At 42.0% G+C, this 24,079-nt stretch overlaps 1 protein-coding gene across 9 annotated transcripts in view; it reads left to right on the plus strand.

Annotated features, from left to right (window-relative positions):
• TENM1 (teneurin transmembrane protein 1) overlaps positions 1–24,079 on the plus strand; it is a 517,886-nt gene that overhangs the window by 428,948 nt on the left and 64,859 nt on the right. For all 9 annotated transcript variants that reach the window (XM_037909021.2, XM_043523191.1, XM_043523186.1 and 6 more), the window contains one exon: positions 2,938–3,170. In XM_037909021.2, the coding sequence (XP_037764949.1) occupies positions 2,938–3,170 (233 nt within the window). The remainder of the gene's footprint in view (positions 1–2,937; positions 3,171–24,079) is intronic.

The raw sequence follows: 24,079 nt of genomic DNA on the forward strand, positions 1-24,079 counted from the left end.
CACCAGTTGCCAAAGATAAAGAACTAAGGGAAAGGAATAATTTGTTCTGAAATGAATCACTGTTAATTTTGCTTTATTAATTTACTTGGTACAGTTTTTAACATTGCTAATTAAAAATTGTCCCAGGTTTGGATATGATTCCAAACTTCCCATATAATCAGAAGTATTTGGTTCTGCCCCATCTCTGGTAGTAATATTTAAATTCAAACATTTTAGCATTTAAGATTTTAAGCATAGATAACATCGAGGTTTCTAATAACCAGTGTATTAAACCTAATCACATGGATAACAGAAAACATATCTAAAAGGAGAGTACATAATGACCTCTAGTACTTCGTGGTTTTTACAGGATGCATAGAGTACATTTACTTAACATCTTGAATTCTACTAGCAAATTTTTCCATACTGGTATTTTATGGAAAATCTTTTGTTTGGTCAGACCGAGTCTCTTTTGAACTTTAGCTGCAAATACCAGAAATGGCCTTTCTTACAAAATTTTAGTTAACTTCAGAATAATGACAAACTTTAATTCAGCAATTAATAGCATTTACTCATCCTTCTTCCCCCACCTCAATCCCTTCTCTCAGCACCCCTTCCTTTCTCCATATCTCACATCCTTCTATTCAGTCTGTCAGTATCTCTCTCTCCAGGCCACCTTCTCCTTTTCATAAAAGCTTATGATCAGGATTATACTAGCCGAGTTTATGTCCTGATCCTGTGAGGTGCTGAGTACTCGGTTCCTTTGGATGTCAGTGGGAGTTGAGGGTTCTAAGGACCTTGCAGGATCAGACTCTAACTATCAAATTTATGTCACGGGCTTTTTATAATCTTTCACCAGTGGAAATAAGATATTCTAACTGATCCTCTACTAGAGGAGTTGCAGCAAAGTACAAAGTTACATAGAGCACAAAATAGACTAATAAACTAGAAGAAATGGAGCAAAGAATATATATATGTTCATACCCATTACCAATATAGTTCATAACATACTTTTCCATTGATCTATAACATTGCCCAGTGATGTAGGACCATCTAATAAATGGTCAATAAAACCTAGTTACCTCCCTCAGTCAGTCAAAGGTTTCATATTTAAAGTGACTCCCTCAACTTTAAATCTAATCAGTATACAAAAAAAACGTCGGGGGGGACATTAAAAGTACTTTCAGGCACTACACTTGCCCTGGAATCCCTGCCAAACATGGCGATTTTAAATTACATTTTCTTTATATTGTTTTTTTTCTCTTCCCTGTTGTGTGAAAGACCCACACAGACAGAGGAAACTGGTTGTACACAAAGCATTGTCAAATACACCAAATAAACAGACTGACAAAGTAGAGTAACACATCTTTTCTCTCACCTTTATCCATTACATTAATCTCAAGTGTTCACTGTAACAATAGTACTAAAACATTTTTCTGAAAGAAGGGTGTGTTTTTTTCACAGTGTTTCTTTAAACTACATGACAGTTGAATATTTTAACAAAGAGTGCATTTCATTAAGAAATTTAAATACAGTGTATTGAAACAGAAAATCACAAACTGGCCTTGAGGCATGTTCCAGAAACATTGGAAGCAGTAGAGAGAATTCTCTTTCTCAGCTGCTTGACTGGTGGGTCTTAGTACATGCTCAGGGTCAGGAAGGAATTTTCCCCCAGGTCAGATTGTCATGACCTTGTGGCGAGTTTTGCCTTCCTCTGCAGTATGGGACATGGATTGCTTACTAAGATCATCTGGGTATATGTCAACAAATCAATTCCTTGCCATTGTGGGGACCTCGTTCCCTCCTGTTCTGTGCCTGTGGAACACAATAGTTTAGTCTCCTGAGAGCTGTAATATTTTAGTCCAATGGTTTTCAACCTGTGGTCTGCAGATCTCTGGAGGTCTGCAGACTATGTCTAAGGTTTCCAAAGGGGTCCGCACCTCCATTTGAAATTTTTTAGGGGTCCACAAATGAAAAAAGGTTGAAAACTACTGCTTTAGTCTGATACAGCATATTGGTCTCAATACAGGTAACTAGGTGGGGTTCTGTGACCTGTGATGTGCAGGAGATCAGACTATGATCTGATGGTCCCTTCCAGCCTTAAACTCTGTGACTCTGTAAAGATTCTAGTATAGTTGATGGCCAGAAATTACCTTCCCCCTCCAAAGAGAGCATTGCTGTGTTATAAGTCAGTCTGTTTCCCAGAAGTACATTAGGAAACCGTTTCTGGTGGTAATAAATCCATTATGTGTCTCTGGTAGTTCTTGGAACTTCTACAGATGTTGCTTAACGATGGTCCTAATCATGCATGCACTGAGTCGCCTTGATTTCAGTGACCCTCTGACTAGGCTTCAGAGCCTGTCCACACTGATCGCTTCTTTTGACCAGGACCAGTGTTTGTAGGATGCCTGCAACCTTAGCAGGATTAGGCCCATTGTCTACTTGCCATCCTCTTCCCCAAACTGACATGGATCACAAAGCAGTCAGAGAGAAACAAACAATCTGATTGGCTAATGAGATGCAGCCCAGTTCACCAATTAGAATTTGAGCCTCATCGCTTAATTAGCATATATAAATATTTTAAAATAATGTTTCATAATTGAAATAAGGCAATCCAGTGCATGAATTATGGTGCATTAAATCATGCCTAGTTGCATTAATGGTACTTGGCCTTCTGCCTTGTTCCTGAAAATGTACTAGGAATGAATTAATGCACCACATTTCACATCATGGTCTTTCTTAATGATTAAATAAGGTTAAAATAATCTGAAGTGGATATTTGTACTCATCAAGAATAGTCTATGGTGCACCCTACTGCTTTATGCAAGTTGTAAATTTGTTTTTGAATGCTGAAAGTAATGACACGTACTACACACATGAAAGTAAAGCTTATGCCACTGAAAGATGGGAGAAAGATGAACAAATTAATTTTGTGACTTTGCTCTTCTTTTGTCTTAGCACAAGTCCAGCTCACAAGTACTACTTGGCTGTGGACCCAGTGTCAGAATCCCTTTACTTGTCAGATACCAACACCAGGAAAGTCTACAAAGTGAAATCTCTCAGCGAAACAAAGGATTTGGCAAAGAACTATGATGTGCTGGCAGGGACAGGTGATCAGTGCCTTCCATTTGATCAGAGTCACTGTGGAGATGGTGGTAGGGCATCAGAAGCTTCACTCAACAGTCCTAGAGGTAGGGAAACAATATTTTTAGTGTTTATCTTAATTGTGATGATCTATTTTTTTTATTTTCTTAATTACAGTGAAACTCAGATGAAGTTGGCAATATGAAATTGGATTTAAAGTGACATATAATCCTCTCACCATGCATCATGATTGAAGGCACTTAACTTTTCCTTTGTCAGTATCACAGTCAATCTAAATAATCAGTTCACAAAGTTTAATTCTAGTTGTGTTTGACATAACTGAAATATTCTCTTTCCTCATTTTGGTGATGTTTTTATTTAACTATCATTCATCCATACAGTAGAATAATATAATTTAAATTTAAACTTTCAGGCAAACATCGTGGGTGGAAGGGCCAATTTGTCACTTGATGCACGCAAGTAAATTCTAATAATGTTAATGAAGTTTAGGCATATGCCTTAAGGAAGACACAAGGCATCAATGTACTTCAAACTGAGATCCATCACAGTTAGTGCTTATTTGGAAATCACTAATTTACCCAATCTCATTAACTACACCTTATCAACATCTCACTTGTTCTGAGTAAAATAATAAATTTGATGTAGCTTTTTGTCCAAAGTAAATATTGTATTGCCAGGGACTGGATGTACATGAAGCCTTGAACCACCAATAGCACTAAAATCCAATCTACTTGCATGTGCCTTAAAACTACGGTAAAACGCAGCATAAGGGCTTGATCCTGCAACTCTATTCCAACTTCTACTGAAGTCAGTTGGAATGAAGGGTACTCAGCTCCCCACATGACAGAGCCCTAAGTGAGCTGCTCTTTGTTCATTCCTCTTGGCACCCTGCGAACTTCTAATGAATAGCTCTAATAAGGAAAAGTCGGGGTTTTTTGTCTGAGATAATAAGGGAAAGCTGTAGATCAGTAAAAAATTAAAATTTATTTCCAAGGCAAGCAATGAACCCTGTTTTAAGACTTATTTAGTAACATATTGTAGCTATAGCCAAAGTGACTTGAACATGTCTTCAATGATGGAAGGTAAGTGCAAGGTACATACAAATAAATGTTAATCTTCAGGCAGCTAATTAATATGCTGAATCAAATCTAAAAATAGAAGGAAACATGCCAGTCAATGTATTATTGCTGGCCACGATTGATTATATCTAATTAGAATACAATTTGCTGTTCTGTGGTGTTTACTTACAGAGGAAATATGTTGTTGGAAATTTCTCGCATGGCAGTTATATATTTGGCTTTCTAAATACAAGGTTAAAGTTATAAGGGAAGATGAATTTTGTTGTTGTTAACACCTGATTTATAAGCTGCTGATTGACACTGAAAATGCTGTTCATGAGTCATGGAGCAGCCAGCAAAAAAAATGAACAAAACGCATAGAGTAAACTGCAACCTGATAATGGCAAGGCAAGTGAATTCTGATTACAGTTCCTGATTGGCTCTGAATTAGGTGCATGCTATTATTTTTATAACCTTGGTTCCCCCACCCACCTTGTTTTTTTGTCTCAACCACCTGTTATGTCTTGTATTTCAGTTTGTAAATTCTTTGAGGTATGGACTGTCATTTTCCATGTAAAAGTACAGTGCCTAGCATGATGGAGCCCCAACCGTCAGCCATTACTGCAATTGCATGTCTAATAATAATAATAATATAATAAAAATAATTAATAATGCTATATTAAACTCATTAAAACATCAGCTACCATAATCTCTCCAAGAATGTAAATTCCAGCTTAAGAGTAGAATCATAGAAATGTAGTGCTGGAAGGGACCTCAAGAAGTCATCAAAGCTAGACCCCCCATGCTGAAGCAGGACCACGTAAACCTAGACCACACCTGACAAGTGTTTGTCCAACCTGTTCTTAAAAACCACGAATGATGGAAATTGCACCACTGTCCTCGGAAGCCTATTCCAGAGCTTAACTACTCTTATCGTTAAAAAGTTTTCCCTAATATCTAATTTAAACCTCCCTTGCTGCAGATCAAGCCCATTACTTCTTGTTCTACCTTCAGTGAATATGGAGAACAATTGATCATAATCCTCTTCATAACAGCCCTGAACATATTTGAAGACTGTTACCAGAACTGCTGTCAGTCTTCTTTTCTCAAGACTAAACATGCCCATTTTTTTCATCATAGGTCAGATTTTCTAAATCTTTTATCATTTTTGTTGCACTCCTCTAGACTCTCTCCAGTGTGTCCACATTTTTCCTAAAGTGTGGCGCCCAGAATTGCACACAGTTCTCTAGCTGAGGCCTCACCCGTGCCAAATAGAGTGGGACATTTATCTCGCACGTCTTGCATACAACACTCCTGTTAACATACCCTAGAACAGTGGTTCCCAAACTAGGAGCCCACTTGTTCAGGGAAAGCCCCTGGTGGGCCGGGCCCGTTTGTTTACCTGCCGCGTCCGCAGGTTCCCACTGGCCGCGGTTCGCTGCTCCAGACCAATGGGGGCTGCGGGAAGGACAGCCAGCATGTCCCTCAGCCTGCGCCACTTCCCGCAGCCCCCACTGGCCGAGAACGGCGAACCGTGGCCACTGGGAGCTGCGATTGGCCGAACGTGCGGACGCAGCAGGTAAACAAACCAGCCTGGCCCGCCAGGGGCTTTTCCTGAAAAAAGCGGCTCCCCTAGTTTGGGAACCACTGCCCTAAAATATTAGCCTTTTTTGCATCTGCATCACACTGTTGACTTATTTTCAATTTGTGATCCACTATAACCCGCAGATCCTTTTCAACGGTACTACCACCTAGCCAGTTATTCCCCATTTTGTAGTTGTGCATTTGATTTTTCCTGCTTAAGTGTCGTACTTTGCACTTGTCTTTATTGAATTTAATTTTGTTGAATTCAGACCAATTCTCTCATTTGTCAAGGTCATTTTGAATTTTGATCCTGTCCTCCAGAGTGCTTGTATGCCCTCCCAGCTCGGTGTCCTCTTCAAATTTTATAAGCAAACTCTCCACTCCACTAACCAAGTCAATAATGAAAATATTGACTGATACTGGACCCAAGACTGACCCCTGTGGGATACTAGATACGCCTTCCCAGTCTGACAGCAAACCATTTATAGCTGCTTTTTGAGTACCATCTTTCAACCAGTTGTGCAGCCACCTTATAGTAATTTCATCTAGACTGCATTTCTCTAGTTTGCTTATGAGAATGTCTTGTGGGACTGGGTCAAAAGTGTTAGTAAAATCAAGAAATATCACCAACTATTCTATTCCATTTTCCTCAGCATCATTATCTGAAGGTGATTACATTTAGATGTCCATTTGTGGAAAAAATAGAATGATGAATGCCAATAGTGAAATTTCAGAGTGATGCTCCTTGGCATGTCACTACAATCAATTCTTTGGTTTGATCTAGTTTTCCCAACTTTTATTTTATAGCTAATAGGAAACATTTTCAGCTTTGTTCATCAAAATTTCAATATAATAGTACTACTTACTTACTACTTCTCCCCTATCCATTAGGCTAGTAACCTTGTCAAAGAAAGATATTAGGTTGGTTTGGCATGATGGGTTTTTGACTAACCCATGCTAGTTATTTCTTATTACCCCGTTATCCTCTAGATGTTTACAAGATGATTGTTTAATAATTTGTTCCAGTATCTTTCCAGGTATTGAAGTTAGGCTGACTGGTCTATAATTCCCTGGCATCTGCGTTCCCCTTTTTAAAGATAGGTACTATGTTTGCCCTTCTCCAGTCTTCTGGGACCTCATCCATCCTCCATGAATTGTCAAAGATAATCACTAATTGCTTCAGCTAATTTCTTAAGTACCTTAAGTGTGAACTTCATCAGGCCCTGCTGACTTGAATACAAGTAACCTATTTAAATAACTTGTTCTTTCCCTATGTTAGATTTTGTTCCTTCCCTCTTGTTGCTAATATTAATTGTATTGGATATCTGGTCACAATTAATCTTTTTAGTGAGGGCTGGAGCAAAATAGGTATTAAACATCTCAGCCTTCTTGATGTTGTCAGCTTTTAGCTCTTCCATCTTCTTCCACTATCTTTAATCTTTCTCTTGCTCCTAATATATTTAAATAAACTCTTCTTGTGGCCTTTTATGTCCCTTTTATGTCACGAGTAACTTATTTTGTGCCTTAGCCTGTCTGATTTTGTCCCCACATGCTTATATTATTCTTTTGTATTCCTCCATAGCAATTTGTCCATGTTTCCACTTTTTGTAGGATTCCTTTTTGATTTTCAGGTCACTTAAATGCTTCTGATAGAGACAAATTGGCCTCTTACTCTTCTTCCTGTTGTTCCTTCACATCAGGAGAGTTTGCAGTTGTGCTTTTAATATTGTCTCCTTGTGAAACTGCCAGGTCTCCTTAACTCCTTTTTCCCTTAGATTTTCTTCCCGTGGGACCTTACCTACTAGTTCTCTGAGTTTGTTGAAGTCTTCTTTTTTGAAGTCCTTTGTCTTTATCCTGCTGCTCTCACTCCTTCCTGTCTTTAGCATTATGAAATGAACCTTTACACCCAAATTGCCTTCCGCCATCAGATTTGCTACCAGTTCCTCCCTGTTGGTCAGAATCAAGTGTAAAATGGCAGTCCTGGTTACTTCCTCCACTTTTTGAAACAAAAAGTTGTTCCCAGTACATTCCAAGAACTTACAGGAAATTTTGTGTTTTGCTGTATTACTTTTCCAACAGATGTCTGGGTGGTTAAAGACCCTGCTACTATCCCGTCTTGTGTTTGAGTATTTCTGTTGTTTATTCTAGAAATGCCTCATCACCCCTCTTCGTGATTTGACCCATACCAGGATTTGACCCATACCAGTAGACCCATACCAGGATGTCACCCTTTTATGTTTACCCTTAATTGGTCTGGCTCTCACCTCCTTCTGGACATCAGAACAAGTGTATATATTCTTGATGTACGATGCAACACCTCCTCCCTTTTTTATCCTGCCTGTCCTTCCTAAACAAGCTATACCAATATTCCAGTCATGAGACTTACTCCACCAGGTATCTGTGACACTAATTAAGTCATAATTTAGTTGATGTACTCATACTTCTAGTTCTTTCTGTTTGTTCCCCATGCTCCTTGCATCTGTGTATAGACCTCTTAAGATGCTGAGCTGAGATGTTATTCCACTAACATCCCTCTTGTTATTCCTATGACCCTATTGTAATTTTCCATGTCATCCCCAACATCTAGCCCTCTGGTTAAAGTCACCTTCTTGTGCTTACCTGTGGGCTTTTGTCACCTCCCCCCTTTGGACCTCGTTTCATACCTAGATACATATCTGTGTTAGCTCTGATTGAGATAATGTGCTAAAAACAGTATAGCTGCAGTGGCTTGAGGCGGCAAGGGGGTGGGGGGATGATTGCCCTGAGTATGTGCCCAGTGCAGAAATCAGCAACTTTTGGCACACGGTCTGTCAGGGAAATCTGCTGGCGGGCCGGGCCAGTTTGTTTACCTGTAGCGTCCGTAGGTTCAGCCAATCGCAGCTCCCACTGGCCATGGTTCACCATTCCAGGCCAATGGAGGCTGTGGGAAGCAGCGTGGGCCAAGGGATTTCCCTGACGAGGAATTTCACAATTTCAGGCCATCATCAATGAGGGTCAACTCATAGCTAAAACAGCCCTCCAAGCATTTCTAGACATCGCAGCCATGGCAGCCAGAACCACAGCCACAGCAATAGTGATGCACTGGGCATCCTGCCTGCAGGCCTCAGGCATCCCTAGAGAACTGCAAACAAAGGTAGAAGATCTACTCTTTGACTGAGAAAAGCTTTTCTCGAAGAAAATGATGAGGTGCTCCACTCAATGAAGGACTTCCAGGCAACCCTGTGCACCCTGGGGACTTATACCCCACCTGCAAAGAGAAGAAGGTACCAGCCTTACCAGAGACCACTCAAACAATCAACAGCAACAATGGCCTTATGACAGTCAACGGCAATGGCAATGCTCACAGTGTCAGAGAACACCTCAATCCCAAGTGCCGACTTCCCAATCGGCTCCTCCTAAACCACAATTTTAAAGATTTGGTCAAGGGTTTGAACGACCTCCTTCACCAGGCAGTGCGTATGCCCAATCCGTTCCCATGTTTTGGTCATTGCCTTCACCCATTCTGTCACACCTGGGCCTCAGTAATATTGGACCAATGGGTTTTAGAAATAATCTGTTCAGGATATACCATCCCCTTCACCTCCCGACTACCTACCCACCCCTCCTCCCTGTCCCTCTTCAGGGACCCTTCTCATGAGCACTTGTTACGAAAAGAAGTCAACCATCTTCTACAACTAGGTGCCGTGGAACAAGTGCCTTCTCAATACAGTGGGGAGGGATTTTACTCCTGTTATTTCTTGACCCAGAAGAAGAATGGGGGCTGGAGACCTATCTTAGACCTCAGGAAGCTCAACAAGTTCGTACACTCCCAAAAGTTCAAAATGGTCACACTGGGCATGATTCTTCCAGCGCTGCAACAGGGGGCCTGATTTTCAGCCCTTGACCTCCAAGATGCTTTTTTACATATCACCATTCATCCCGCTCACAGAAAATACCTGTGATTCACAGTAGGACACGAACACTCTCTGTACAGAGTACTACCATTCAGCCTATCTACTGCTCCAAGAGTTTTCTCCAAAACCCTAGCAGTAGTTGTGGCACATTTACGGAAACAGGGAATAATGATCTTCCCTTACCTGGACGATTGGCTTATCAAAGGACCAACTCAACCAGAAACAATGGATCACCTGGATCGATCGGTCTTCAGCTGTCGTTAAGACTGTGCCGATCACAACACATCCGCCATTTTTCTCGCACTCTTGCCTTTCTTCTCCATGTTTGTCCGAAACGTTTAACAATGTCATCTTCCCATCTTCTTGGAGGCTGACCGGGTGGTCTTTTCTGTTCTCGTGGGTACCACTCAGCAATGATTGTGGTCCACCTATTGTCCATGAGCCGTGCTGTGTGGCCCGCCCATTGCATCTTGTTATGTCTGCTTTCCACGACAATATGTTTCACACCGCTGCATTCTCTGATCATTTCATTTAGGATGCAATCCAGAAGGGAAATTCCCAACATAGCTTGTTCCATTGCCCTTTCAGCTACCGACAGCTGCTGTTCTTCTCGCTTCGTCAGTGCTCACGTTTCACTGCCATACAGCATGGCTGGCAGCACTGTTGAATTGAAGATATTTGTACAGGTGGTCTTGTCGATTTTTCCTTTGAGGACGTCCTTGATGGAATTAAATGCACACCATCCTGCCCGAATCCTCGCAAGAGTTTTCTGTTCAGGTCTTGGCACATATTGACTTCTTGGCCCAAATATATGTACTGTTCCACTTCTTCGATTTCTTCTCCTGTTACCATTATTCGGGCTTTTCATAAGACGTCTGATCGCATATATTTCGTTTTGCAGTGGTTCATTTTCAGGCTGACCTGACTGCTTTTCTTGTCGAGTCTTCATAGCACGCTCTGCAGTTGGTTGGTGCTTTCGGCAATTAGTACAATGTCGTCTGCGAATCTGAGATGGGATAATCGTTCTCCGTTTATGTTGACATCACTCCTCCAATTGATCTTGTTCATAACGATTTCGAGGCAGGCGGTGAATAGTTTCAGTGAAATCGTATCTCCTTGCTTTACGCCTTTCTCGATTGGGATGCAGAGGGGAGTTTCGAGGAAAGTAATGTCTGTTGTACATCCAGTATTCACTTCCTTCAACAAACTGATGTACTGCGTGTTAATGCCCTGCTCTGCGAGCGACTTTAATATTGCATTAAACTCGAAGCTATCGAAGGCCTTTTCATAGTCAACGAAAGCAATGAACAGCAGGAGTTTGTATTTCCTCTCTTTTTAGGAGCTGGCTAAGGGTAAATATGTGGTCGATTGTGCTGAAATTTCTTTGAAACCCTGCCTGCACTCTTGGCTGTTGTTCATCCAGACTCTGCAAGAGTCGGTTCATTATCACCTTTGTAAAGAGTTTGTAGATGTGAGAGAGCAGGCACATGCGGCAGTAGTTAAGATTTTCTTGTTTGCCCTTCTTGTGCAGCAAGATAGTATTTGACTCCTTCCAGCTTGATGGTATTTTTCCTTCTTCAAGATATCAACTAAATCATAAAACGAGGGCCTTCCAAAGTTTTTCGCCTCCTGCAGAAATAATTTCTGATGTTATTCCATCTTTGCCTGGAGCTTTTCCCTTCTTCATTTGGTGTAGTGCGCTTCGGACTTCTCTGCTGATTATTGAGGGGGACACGTTCTTCTGACTCTTGGAGCGTTGGGACAGGGATGTTGATTCTTGATTTGAACAGTTCTGTATAGAAGTCCTTGAAGACCTCCTCCATCCCTGCTCTGTCGATTACGGTCTCTCCATCCTTGTTCTTCAATGCTGTTACGCTCAATCTGTACTGCATCAATTCCCGCTTGCATGTCCTGAGGCTCTTGCGTGATTCAGCTGTTTTGAGGAGCTTTTCTTTCCAGAAGTTCTCAAAGTCGTCCGTCAGTTTTCGCCATATAAGTTTGCACAGAATGGAGTACTCAAGGTTGTTATCCGAGCTCCTTTTCATGTTTCTCCACTTCTCCAACAAGCTTTTCATTTCATTCGAGATTCTTCCCTTCGCCTTCTTCAGCTTTTCAATTTCAGCTGCTTTTATGCAACGTCTCAGCTTGTCAGCAAAGATACTGTAGTCCTCATCACACTTTTCCGTCTGGCTCCAGTCAAACCCAGAAATCGCTTTCTTCAGCTTTGCTTCATCGAATGTCTTCGCCTGCTGTTTCCTGTTTCCTATCTGTAATGCCTTCTTTTCCACCGCTTCATCGAAAATCAACTTCGCTCTAAGCAGGCGATGGTCACTGCCGGTGTTGAAAGGCTGCACCACAGAAACGTCTTGAACGATGCGCCTTTTATTGACTAAAATATAGTCGATTTCATTCTTGCTCTTCATTTGGCGCGATCCACATCCGCTTCTTCCGGTCTTCTTTTTGTACCACGTGTTTGCCATGTACAGTTCTTTCACTTCTTCCATCACTACCAGCCTTTCTCCTCTTTCATTCCTTTCACTGCTGCAGTATCTCCCTATGAACTTTTCACCAGCTTTCCCTCACCCAACCTTGGCATTGAAGTCTCCCATCATGACAGTGTAAGTGGACTTTTGCGCGAGGGCTCTTTCGAGCTCTCAGAAGAATTCTTCCACTTCTTCGACCTCACTTGCACTTGTGGGAGCGTAGGCCTGGATGATCTTGAGGGTAGCTTTTGACTCCATCTGAAGATGCAGCACACCAATACGTGATGATATTAGCTGGCATGATATGACTTTCAAAGACCAATCCTTATCGATGATAAAGCCGACTCCTCCAACATTTCTAGCACCATCTCCCTTTCCGAGCATCACAGCGCTTCCATCCTTCCAGTTGACTTCCAACTCCTTCTTTCGCTGGGTTTCGCAGACACCGAGGATATCGCATCTTGTCATTTTCTTCTCCTCCATCAGATGGTTTAATGTTTCCTCCCTCACCAGCAACCTACAATTGTAAGTACACACAGCGAGGGTTGTCCTTTTCCATGTTGACCTAGCACCTGACATTTTTAACAACCTCTTGTCACTCAGTTTCCGCTCCGCCACCGTAGAACGGTTCCATGATGCGCAGGGAACTAAGACCCATTTACTCTTGTTGTTTTAGCCATTAACGTCAAGCCATCCCACTGGCTAGGTGGGCAGGCATGTGTACCTCCTCAAGCTTAGCTAGCCTTCAACCTCTAAAGAGAAGGAAAAGCGCTCTTTCCTCCGAGAGAGCAATCCCCCTCCCTGGATTGGATAGTCCAACACCTGTGTAGCATGGTTAGACCTACCAGGGCATTCGCCCTGCTACCATAGCTGTCAGATGGCCAGGGTCACCGCTGCGCCACAATGCAGCGCTGAGGTAGGATTTTGCAGCAGAAAATGGACACAGTCCAAACCACTTTTGCACTATTCAGGGATCTAGAATTACAGAGAAACAAATGAAAATCCATTTTAATCTCAGTCCAACAACTGGACTTTATTGGGACACATCTCGATGCCACAGAAGCCAAGGCATCCCTACCACTGATCAGATTCACAACCCTAACAAACCTCATCTTGAAGGTACAAGTCAGCCCCCAAATACTGACTCGTACTATCCTGCAACTTCTAGGACACATGGCAGCCACGACGTTCGTGGTGCGACACACAAGACTACATATGCGCTGCCTATAGGGCTGGCTGAGCACGGTATACATACCCAGCAAGCACCGCCTGCACAAACGACTCACAGTACCACCTCATGTCCTGGACTCACTACACTGGTGGACAAAACCAGAAAATGTTTGCATGGGCATACTGTTCCAACAGGAACCTCCATCAATAGTAATCACCACAGATGCCTCGCTGATAGCCTGGGGTGCCCATATGCATCAGCACACTGTTCAAGGCAGACGCTCTTATGTGTTCTTATGTTCTTAAGTTACGTTTTTCTTCTCCATTCATTTTCCAGTATCTCCATTTCAGGAACGTGGCGAACATGTGGAGTTTTTTTATTTGATCTTACTTGAAAAGCAAGTTTTCCCAAGTCTAATCCTGTCCTAATTTCAGTGCAAGAGAAATAGATACTCGTTTTTCTGGTTGCCAGAGTAAATCTGAGTATGATTATTACAGCTCAAGTTGGAGATAAGAAATTTTCGTTACTTCCAGAATTGGCACTTTACATTTTGTTCTTTCATCTCTTCCTTTAAATGCATCTGTTGAAAGAGCAACAACATTCATGTCCAAGGACTGAAAGAAGTGTTCCAGCTAATAAAGCATAGTTGAGCACTTTGCGTCTAACACTTTAAAAGTGAAAAGATGACAGAGATCACAAAGCAAGAGACTGCAAATCACTTGAATCATATTTTGAGTGGAGTATTATGGTAACCTATAAATAACTAATTGCATAAAATTGCTTTAGTAGTTTCTAGATGGCAGCTTTAATTAACAGCACCAGAGACATTTAGAAGTTTAGAAATGGATGGCATGTAATTTGCCCTTTTACCAACCATAAATTGGTAATTAACCAATTTGATTCACTTCTTCCTATTAAAAGTTTTATGAGAATAGCAAGTTCCTTCTAAATTCAGTCTCTCTTGAACAGAAGGTAACATACTTTCTTTTATCAGTCCTCTCCAGGACTTCAAGATGTTTTCATGTACAAATTCTTCAGAAGTTTAATTAGAAATTTTTATTCAAAGTAAAATACTTATTTGCAAAGTTCTAAAATGTGCAAAAAGTATAAAGTAAACGCTCTGGAAGGGTGTACTATGTTGTTCTCACCGCCATTACTTGTTCTAGTTCTAGTCCACCAGAATAATGTATTCACCAAAATAACAATATATGTAGAGTAGCTGGCTAGAGCGTGACAGAAACAAGAAAATGGCTTCATAGTGGAACTAATTTGCTGCATTGAATTTTCACTATTACATGGGGAAAATGTGGATTAAATAAATGTTAGCTTGATTCCCCAGAGGCTGCAAAGCCTCATTCTTAGAACTGTATGCACGAAAATGCATATGCATAATATTCACATGCAGTTTCCACAGTTGAAAACACATCTCTGGTAATTGTGCTTGCATATGACCAATTATCTGTCTAATCAGTGCATTTATGTGCAAAACAGAGTAACTGGACAAGGTAGATAGATATTTTCTGTTAGAAACATTTAAGTTATAAGAGGGCAACCTTATTCTGTGTAGGAAAACTTTTTAAAACTATACCATCTGTAGCTTATATATTGTGTAATAGTAGCAGTAAATTCATATTTATTTTCATTTCACACCATGACTGATTAAAATGATTAAACAGATCTTTACTTTGGGTCAGATTTGGCACTCAGATACATGTGCCTGAGTCCACTGGAAGTGGAAGTCAACAAGAGTTACTCATGTGTGTCCACGTGCAAAATTTGGTCCTAAATATGGTTGCTTAAAACAGTTGCTCTTATTTCTTTTTTCACTAAAAGCTAACGTTTCAATAAAATGAAATGCTTATGAAAGTAGGCCTGAAGATTGAACGCATTCAAGACATAGGGCCAAATCCTTAACCAGGTCTTACCTGCTCCGTACTCTGGCAGACTTCTACCAACTCCACTGGGAATTTGTCTGAGTAAGGACCTCAGGACACTTCCTAGTAAACTAAAATTGGAGAAGATAGGATTTAAACTTTTATAAGATTGACTATTCTTGTTATCCAATTCATTCTTAAAGACACAGAGCTCTGATTCCTGTATCACTTAAACTGTGATAACTGAGAATAACTCCACTGAAGACAATGGGATTACACTGGTGTAATAATGGTCTGAGAGGAGAGTCAGATCCAATATTGCTTTGATATTTCTAGTAGGCAATTTGACTATTTCTATAAACTTTACATTCACAATACAATGGTATACCTTACTTTTTTGTTTACCTTCTTGCCATTATTACTCATGTCACTTTAGCAATGAACAGTGCAAGAAATTAAGCATTAGCTAGGATCTGGTGAAACAACTAATAGACTTTACAAGAAGTTCAGACATCATTCCATAAAATACTTAGTCGTTTTCCTGTAGGAATAAAACCATTGTGGGGGAAGGAGGGTCCTCTCCTTTCAGACTTTTTTAAAAATACCTAATAGTTGAGCAAGATGCTCTGCATGGGGTGACTTCTGCTGCCTCTTCGAGCCAGCCTCACTGACTTACATGGGGTTCCATGCCAGTGAAGAGGTCCAACTTTGCAGAGTAACTTTCAGGATCTTCCACAATGGTAAAAGTTTTGCTGGGCGGTCAGGGGGCGGGGAATGGGGGGTGGGGGGTTTGGATAGGCATGAGAGTCCCAGGGGGCCTGTCAGGGGACAGGGGCGTGGATAGGGGTCGGGGCAGTCAGGGGACAGAGAGCAGGGGGGTTGGGTAGGGAGTGGGGTCCCGGGGGCCGGTTAGGGGTGGAAAGTCCCAGGAGGGGGCAGTCAGGGGACAAGGAGCAGGGGGTGTGTGGATGGGTCGGGAGTTCTGAGGGGAGCAGTCGGGGGCGGGAAGTGGCTGGGGGCCAGGTTGTTTGGGGAGGCACAGCCTTCCCTATCCGGCCCTTCATACAGATTCACAACCCTGATGTTGCCCTCGGGCCAAAAAGTTTGCCCACCCTTGGCCTATAGGTTAAGCAGAGACTTACAAAAGTCCTTAAATCTTCTCTTCCATTCTGCCTGCAAAGGCTGGTGTTTCTCAGAATGACTGGTGCCCCACTGTGAGCAAACGTATTAGGGAGACAATTGCTATGGTGGCCCCTCTTCCCAGCTACACATTGTCACACATGCAAAAAACCAAATTTTACACATAAGCACTTAGGCCTTGATTCAGAAAAGGCTTGCATCAGCTAAGATTGTCCTCCTACCCTGTCTCCACCCTGGCATGACCCCTGCATTGCAGCTTGTGAGGTAACCAGTGTACGGCCACCTACAACAGCCAAATGCAGTCCCTATGTTCAGGGAATTCTTTCAGCCATTTGAAAGCTGTTTACAACCCCTGTGTATGGCTGCAGCTGCACAGGGAGAGCAGAGCGGACGTGAGTATGTCTTCCACAGACTTAAGGGTTATACAGATAAAATTTTACTTTTGCTGTGAAATGAAATGCCTGAAATTAGCCTTTTTTCACTCTGAACTTGGATGTGGGAAAGATTTCTGTTTGCAGTTAGAGCATTTTAACACATCAGTTCCTTCTCTCACTTCCTCTCTGAACAACAGTTAATGGTACTTGGTCCTGTGTTGCATCACACGCTATCTCATAAAAGGGTTAGAGGTATGTTTTTGTAGTGCAGATAAATGAAATGTCATGCAAAAGGCAGCTACTGGAGTTTCCAGTGAATCCAGTATCTAATAATGAATGCACTGGAAATATTTAGATATTCATCTTTATTTTCCTGTTTCCTATTTTTCCATTATCTATTGCACCTTGTCAATGTATGCAGTATCTACCAGGTGTTTATCAACAAGAAATAAAAGAAAAATTGGTCTATCATATCAGCATCTGAGCAGGATTCGGCTTATGTAAATAACGTAACTGAAGTCAAAGTAGCTTAGGTCGACTTACCACGGTGTCTACACCGCACTGTGTCGACGGGAGGTGCTTTCCCGCTGACTTACCTTCCTCTTATCAGGGAGCTGGAGTACTGGAGACGATGGGAGAGCGCTCTGCCATGGACTTAGCGGGTCTTCACCAGACCCACTAAATCAACACGGCTGCATTGAGCACAGCAGTGCTGATCTACTGGTAAATGTAGACATGGCCTTATATGTTACCTTAGTATAAATTACAACTGAGATAAGGAATTGGTTCTTTTTGCTGTGTAAAGGAATAAACCTGGACTGAGTACATTATATGTATTGTCAATTATACTAAACCTCTGTTGAAAATGAAGCTGGTACTTGTGGAAGAGTTGGCTAGCTTGATGTTAGGGAGGAAAATATGAAAGAAATATGGATTATTGCAGATAAGGATATGCACAGAGATTCCTGAATGAAAAGGTGCAGATGATATCAGAAAAGTCAGGTATGCAAATTGGACTCCACCTGTGATTGGTCTGAGTTACACGATAGGGATGTGTGTGTTGTGCAGTTTTGACCTTGGTAAGAGTATTGTGACCTTGAACAACATTTCCCATATTTTGAGACACTTTCCTCTCATATTCAGTACTCACATTTTTTTTCCATCTCAGTATTACTGCCTAGGTCTTGGACTGGATCTTCCCTTGGTATAAATTGGTGTACCTACACTGAAGTCCACATCTGTGCATCCGTTCATGCCAGCTGAGGATCTGGCACATTGACTTTAACAAATACACCCAAAATTACCATCCTCCACTTATGCCTTCTATTTTCCATGTTACTGTATTCTAGGCTGATGATGCAGTATATTCCAAATCCATTTCTAAAGCCTTCCTAAGCCAATTGGTTTATCTTTGAGGGATAATAGATGAATTTCCTTATTTTAAGATACTCACTATATCATCACTAAAGAGTGTGCAGTGTGCTAATTGGAGAGAGTACCAATGGAGTAATTTTTTCAGCAGTATTAGGAATTCACATAGTATGAGTGAAGTACTGGAGACATTGTCCAGATCTATGCTGTATCCACTTACTCCATGTAAACAGAGACCACATTTCTGTTGACAACTGTAGATGGGAGTGTATTCCCAGCATTATGGATTCTGTGGTTTTCTTATTCAGCCCATATTTGAAATCCACTCTCAGCTACACAGTTGACAAGCTCTATTCTTTCACTGATGTATAATTTTGGACTGTTATCTAATGCATACCACATAGCCGATACAACCAGCTGGTCTCATGGAAAAATAGCACATAACTGAAAATGCACCTGTCCTACTGCTGGATACTGGCATTGCATTATCTATGGCATGGAGCCTGCCCAGAGCTGTCCAACCCAGATGAGCTAATAATCCAGCATATCCCTCTACCATGTTATGAAGCTGCATAATTCCTCTTGCAAAGGTCAGAGTCCAAGACACTTGAACTTCCAGAAATAAGATCAAGGAGGTGATACACATGTGCAGAGCCGACCTGACTCCACAGAGGCAGTTCCTTTCACCTGACTATTAGCAGGGGACAAATACCCAAAATCTCACTTACAACTGATGGCTCTGAAATGGAGCATAGATAGGGACTGAAAAAAACTTCCTGCATGCAGAATCATCCTTAAGGGCATGTAAAAATGTCTGCTTGTGATACTCCTTATGCCCTCTTGATAGCCCAAGTTCTAGCCCTGGTGGCAGTAACAGTGCAGTATGTATTTTTAAAGTAAAAAGAAGATGGGATCCTCATGGAAAGGGGGTGAGTGGATAATCTCCCTAGTAGATGCAGGGGTTAGAGAAACTACTGTCCCCACCCTTCACCAGCAGTCCCTTCTCACTCCTGGAAAAAAACAAAAACCACACACATACACAGAACAGCCTCCTTGCGATACTCCCCAAGCCCTCTAGACTAGGGTTTTATGTGATTTTTATTGGTTAGGTATCCCTGCTCCAGTTTGCCTCTCTCCAGGCAGATGTCCCTTATGACAACAGTCCAAGTATGGGACCTGCAAAGTGTGGGAGTGGAAGAGGAGAACTTCATTTCCTGCCCCAAAGCTGTTCTACTGGTCCTTATTATGGAGTGGGCTCAAAACAACTTCCCATTTCCTCTCCATACCCAGCTAATCTATCCTCAGAATTGGTTGAGCTGTTCTAAAGCTACTTTATGGAGGAGTAAATACCAATCAAACCCTCCCAACACATAATTATGGGTCAGAATTTGGCCCTTAGTGGATTTTGGTTGGAAAACCCAATCAAAAAATGTTATTACTTTGTCACCAAAGATAGGAACTTACCAGTGTGTAATTTTGTTTGTTTGTTTGCATCTGTATTCCCTTGGGAATGATATGTGGAGAGAGGTTGTCAAATTTGCATGTTAATTACTTTGTTATATAGTCATTAATATCCAGACTGGGAGGAGTAGGGGGGGAGAGCTGCAGCTCATCGTTACAGATCAAAAGAGATTTTGCAATTTACTTTGCATATCCTGCCTTTGTTTTTTATAGGTTCGAATGAACTCCCAAAGGAAACACACTTTAATTGTGACTAGATTTCTTTCTTGTTTGAAAGAGGTTGTTAAAACTCAAGGCTGTTTAGCGGGGGAAGCACGGCTCATGCTGTAGTGGCCTTTCCATTTTTCTCAATATCTTAAAAAAATATATCCATAGGCTGAATAAGTTGGGTGTCAACCTTCACCCTGATGCTTCATGGTAATGATAATCGCTAGGCCTAGATTACGTGGATTGTTATAACTCAGATGGTAACATTCAGTCAAGGCGAGATACACCCCGGTGCAAAGGGCTGGCACAAGATCTATACACCACTTATGTCCTCCTTCATCAGTGTTTTGAAGGCTTATGTGGGGCTAAGTGGTGCACCAGGGTGAATTCATTCTCAGACAACCCTGGGGATTTGCCCTGATTACAGTCTTTGGTGGCCCAAAGCATAAGGGGCCCAAAATTGAACTCACTTCAGTTTTACACTAAAGTAAATTTTCGTTTAAAAGAACCTAATGTTCGGTTCTGCTTTGAAAAGTGGCTCCCTTATTGTCTTCAGTGACTCCACAGCAGAGCTGGTCAGCTAGCTCGTAAAAACATGCTTTAACTACCAGCATCTGAATATCCTTCTTGTGCATTTTCATTAATAAAAAAGCTTATGAAGGCTTAAGTCTTCCCTCATTGGCACCAAGTGCAACCCTCTTGTCTTCAATGTATGTCCTCAGTCCTGAATCCACAAAGGACTTAGGTGCCTAAGTCCCAGTTTTAGGTGTCACTTGTGATGCACCAATTCCCCCTCAGCTGCTGCTGAACCCTATAGGCATCTCAAGTCAGTGCTTAAGATTTTGCAGTAAAAGTTCTGTAGGCAATTTTGTTCCTGCTCTGGCCAAGAGCACTACTGTCTCACTCTAGGTGTCCTGCCTAGCTCCAGTGTTTGTCTGCCTAAGTCACATGCAGGGCCCGATCTGGTAGGCATGCTTCACCTGACTCAATGTGCAGGAGGAGGACCTCCTTTATAACCTTTATTCCAATGGTTAGGCTTCTCATCCTTTCTCTGGACCAATTAATATTTCATTGTTCAATTATTTAATTAAAGTGGAACAACTTTAATAGGAGAGAATGAGGGCTCAGACCCACATCAGTATACTCCATAACCTAGTGGGTAGAGCATTCCCAAGGAGACTTGAACTGCCGGCCTGCTACATCCCAGGTGAGTATGCTAACCACTGTGCTAAAGGTTAAAAGGGAGAGCCACTTTCCCTGCTGTGTGGTATTAAGTGGTCTCTGACCACGCTTACTGAATTGGGCCCCACAGGGGAATTAGGCAGAGGAACACCTGTCTTCCCCTAGTTCATGGATCACTAGCAGAGACCAGCGCCTCCCTGCAGCCCAGATTCTGCGCCTAAATTTTCAGGGTAAAATGTCCATAGGTGCCTATGTTTCTGCCTCTGAGCATGTGCTCTACTGCCTCCCTCTAGATGCCCAGATGCCTCTGTCCCCTGCCACTCTAAGCTCCAGAGTGAATCACAAACTGGGGTAAGAAAGGCATTTGGCTGTCTAAATCACGTGCAGGGCCTGATCTTTTAGGCATGCTCAGAGGCCACCTACCAAATTGGATTGCCTAAAAATCCAGCTGGAGGAAGTGGTTGCCAACTTTATCATTTTTAACCCAGTGGCTAGAGCACTTTCTTGGGATGTGGGAAATCCAGATTCAGTTCTCCCCCAATCCCCCTCTGTCAGAGGAGGAGAAAGAATTTGAACAGGGGTCTCCCATCTCTCAGGGGGGTGCTTTAATCCTTGAACCTGGGATATTTTTTTATGGGGCTCCCTCAGTCTCTCCTGTTGAAGTTGTTCCACTGTGGCTAAATAATGAAGGCTCAATTGGAGCAGAGAGGCTGGACCCAAGTCTCCCACCCCCCTATACTGCTGACCTATAGAGTCTCTCTCTTTGGCCCAATGACTCGTTAAGTATTTATTCACAATGAAACAGTCATTGGGTCAGAGAGAGAGAGAGAGGTGGGATGCCCCAGGTCCAGTTCCCCTGCGCCAATCACTCTTTCATTACTTAATCCGCATTAGCAGAGCTTCAGCAGGAGAGACTGAGGAGCCCCACATCAGAATATCCCATAGCTCAGTGGTTAGAGCACCCTGAGAGGTCGGAGACCCCTGTTTAAATCCTTTCTCCCCCTGGGGAGGGGGCAGAACCTGGGGCTCCCCAATGAGTGCTCTAATCATTGGTCTAAAAGCACCAGCTCCTGCTGCCACTGTTTTGTGTGGAGCGAGGCAGGCACCTAACTCATTCCCACAAGAAATGCCTTAGGTGCCAATGGCTGCCTGACTTCAGGTGGTGGGTTTCTGTTCCTGGATCACCAGCAGACCTATGTGTCTCCCTGAGTCCCAGATTTAGGTACACCCCTCTTATCAAGCATCTCTCATGGGTTGCTTAGACAACTCTCAGCCCAATATGCTGGCCTTTGCGGATAGCTTTCTTAGGTGCCCATGTCAAGGTTCCTTCCCCACTCTGAACTCTAGGGTACAGATGTGGGGACCTGCATGAAAGACCCCCTAAGCTTATTCTTACCAGCTTAGGTTAAAACTTCCCCAAGGTACAAACCGTTTTACCTTTTGCTTATGTTTTACCTTTACCTTATGCTGCCACCACCAAAGTGTCCAACAAAAATAACAGGGGAAGTGCCCACTTGGAAATGTCTCCCCCCAAAAAAATATCCCCCCAAGCACTACACCCCCTTTCCTGGTGAAGGCTTGATAAAAATCCTCACCCAAACCCTTGGATCTTAAGAACAATGAAAAAGCAATCAGGTTCTTAAAAGAGAATTTTAATTAAAGAAAAAGTGAAAGAAAAACCTCTGTAAAATCAGGAAGAGAAATACCTTACAGAGTAGTCAGATTCAAAACATAGAGAATCCCTCTAGGCAAAACCGTTAAGTTACAAAAAGACACAAAAACAGGATTATACATCCCATTCAGCACAACTTATTTTATCAGCCATTTAAACAAAACAGAATCTAACGCATATCTAACTAGATTGCTTACTAACTCTTTACAGGAGTTCTGACCTGCATTCCTACTCTGGTCCTGGCAAAAGCATGACACAGACAAAGAGGACCCTTTGTTTCCCCCTCCCGCCCCAGCTTTGAAAGTATCTTGTCTCCTCATTGGTCATTTTGGTCAGGTGCCAGCGAGGTTATCTTAGCTTCTTAACCCTTTACAGGTGAAAGGGTTTTTCTTCTGGCCAGGAGGGACTTAAAGGTGTTTACCCTTCCCTTTATATTTATGACAGCCCATCTCTTCCCATTGCATGTATAGAGAGCCTAGACACCTAACTAGTCTTTATGGATTGCAGTGTTGTTCCTGTGATTTTTTTAAGCACCTAAAAGTTAGGCAATGTGACGCTCAGCCTAAGTCTCTTAGTGGATCCCACCCAGACAACCTTGAGTCATGCAAAATTCAGAGGACAAAATCATGAGGCATTTAAACCACTGTCTGACTCATCTGTTCAAATCTTCAGACTTTCCTTCCCATGTAGCATGAAATAAATTCATTGTTAAAAATGTCTTGAATGTGTAGAATAGATGCAAAAAGTTATAGTAAGGTTAAAAGTAAGAAATTGTTTAAACAAAATATTGAGATTTTTAGGAGAAAGGGATTTCCCAACTCAGATAAGATTAGAAGTGATATGATTAGAAGTGCTTTTTGTGACCGTTTTAACATTTTCAGTAAAAAAACAGCTTATATTTCTTACCGCATTGGAAACCCTGAGACATTGCCTTTGAAGAAAGGATGGTTGTGTGAAAAATGTGATGGATTAGGACTGAGTACATCTGGGTTCAATTCCCAGCTCTGCCACAGAGCTTTCTGTGATCTTGTGAAAGAATCTCTATGCCTCAGGTCCCCATCTGTTAAATGGGGCTAATAATGCTGCTTTTCTCTCACCCTTTGTCTGTCTTGTCTGTTTAGATTGTAAGATTTCAAGGCAGGAATTGTCTCCTACTTTGTGTATATACCGCACCTAGAACAACTGGGGTCATGACCTTGACTGGGGCTGCCAAGTGCCCCTATAATACACACAATAAATTATAATTGTCCAAAGTGAGTGAATTGAAGACAAATGATAAAGATCATAAATCTAGGTATATGTGTGGTAGGAAGAAGTGCTGCTGTTCTGGTCTATTTCTATTCTGTATCCCCTATATTCTTCTGTTTTTTAATGTATGTCAAGGACACTCAGAGCTCTGTATGAGGACCCTTTGGAGTGGGGTTTGTGTAAGGAAGGCTGACATCTGGAATGAAAATGTTATATTATTTTGTGGAAAGTAAAATGTATTTTTTCAAAATCTGATTACCGTAATCTGAGGAATTGG

The sequence above is a fragment of the Chelonia mydas genome, chromosome 9, assembly GCF_015237465.2.
Source record: "Chelonia mydas isolate rCheMyd1 chromosome 9, rCheMyd1.pri.v2, whole genome shotgun sequence".
In the NCBI taxonomy this organism is placed as follows: domain Eukaryota; kingdom Metazoa; phylum Chordata; order Testudines; family Cheloniidae; genus Chelonia; species Chelonia mydas.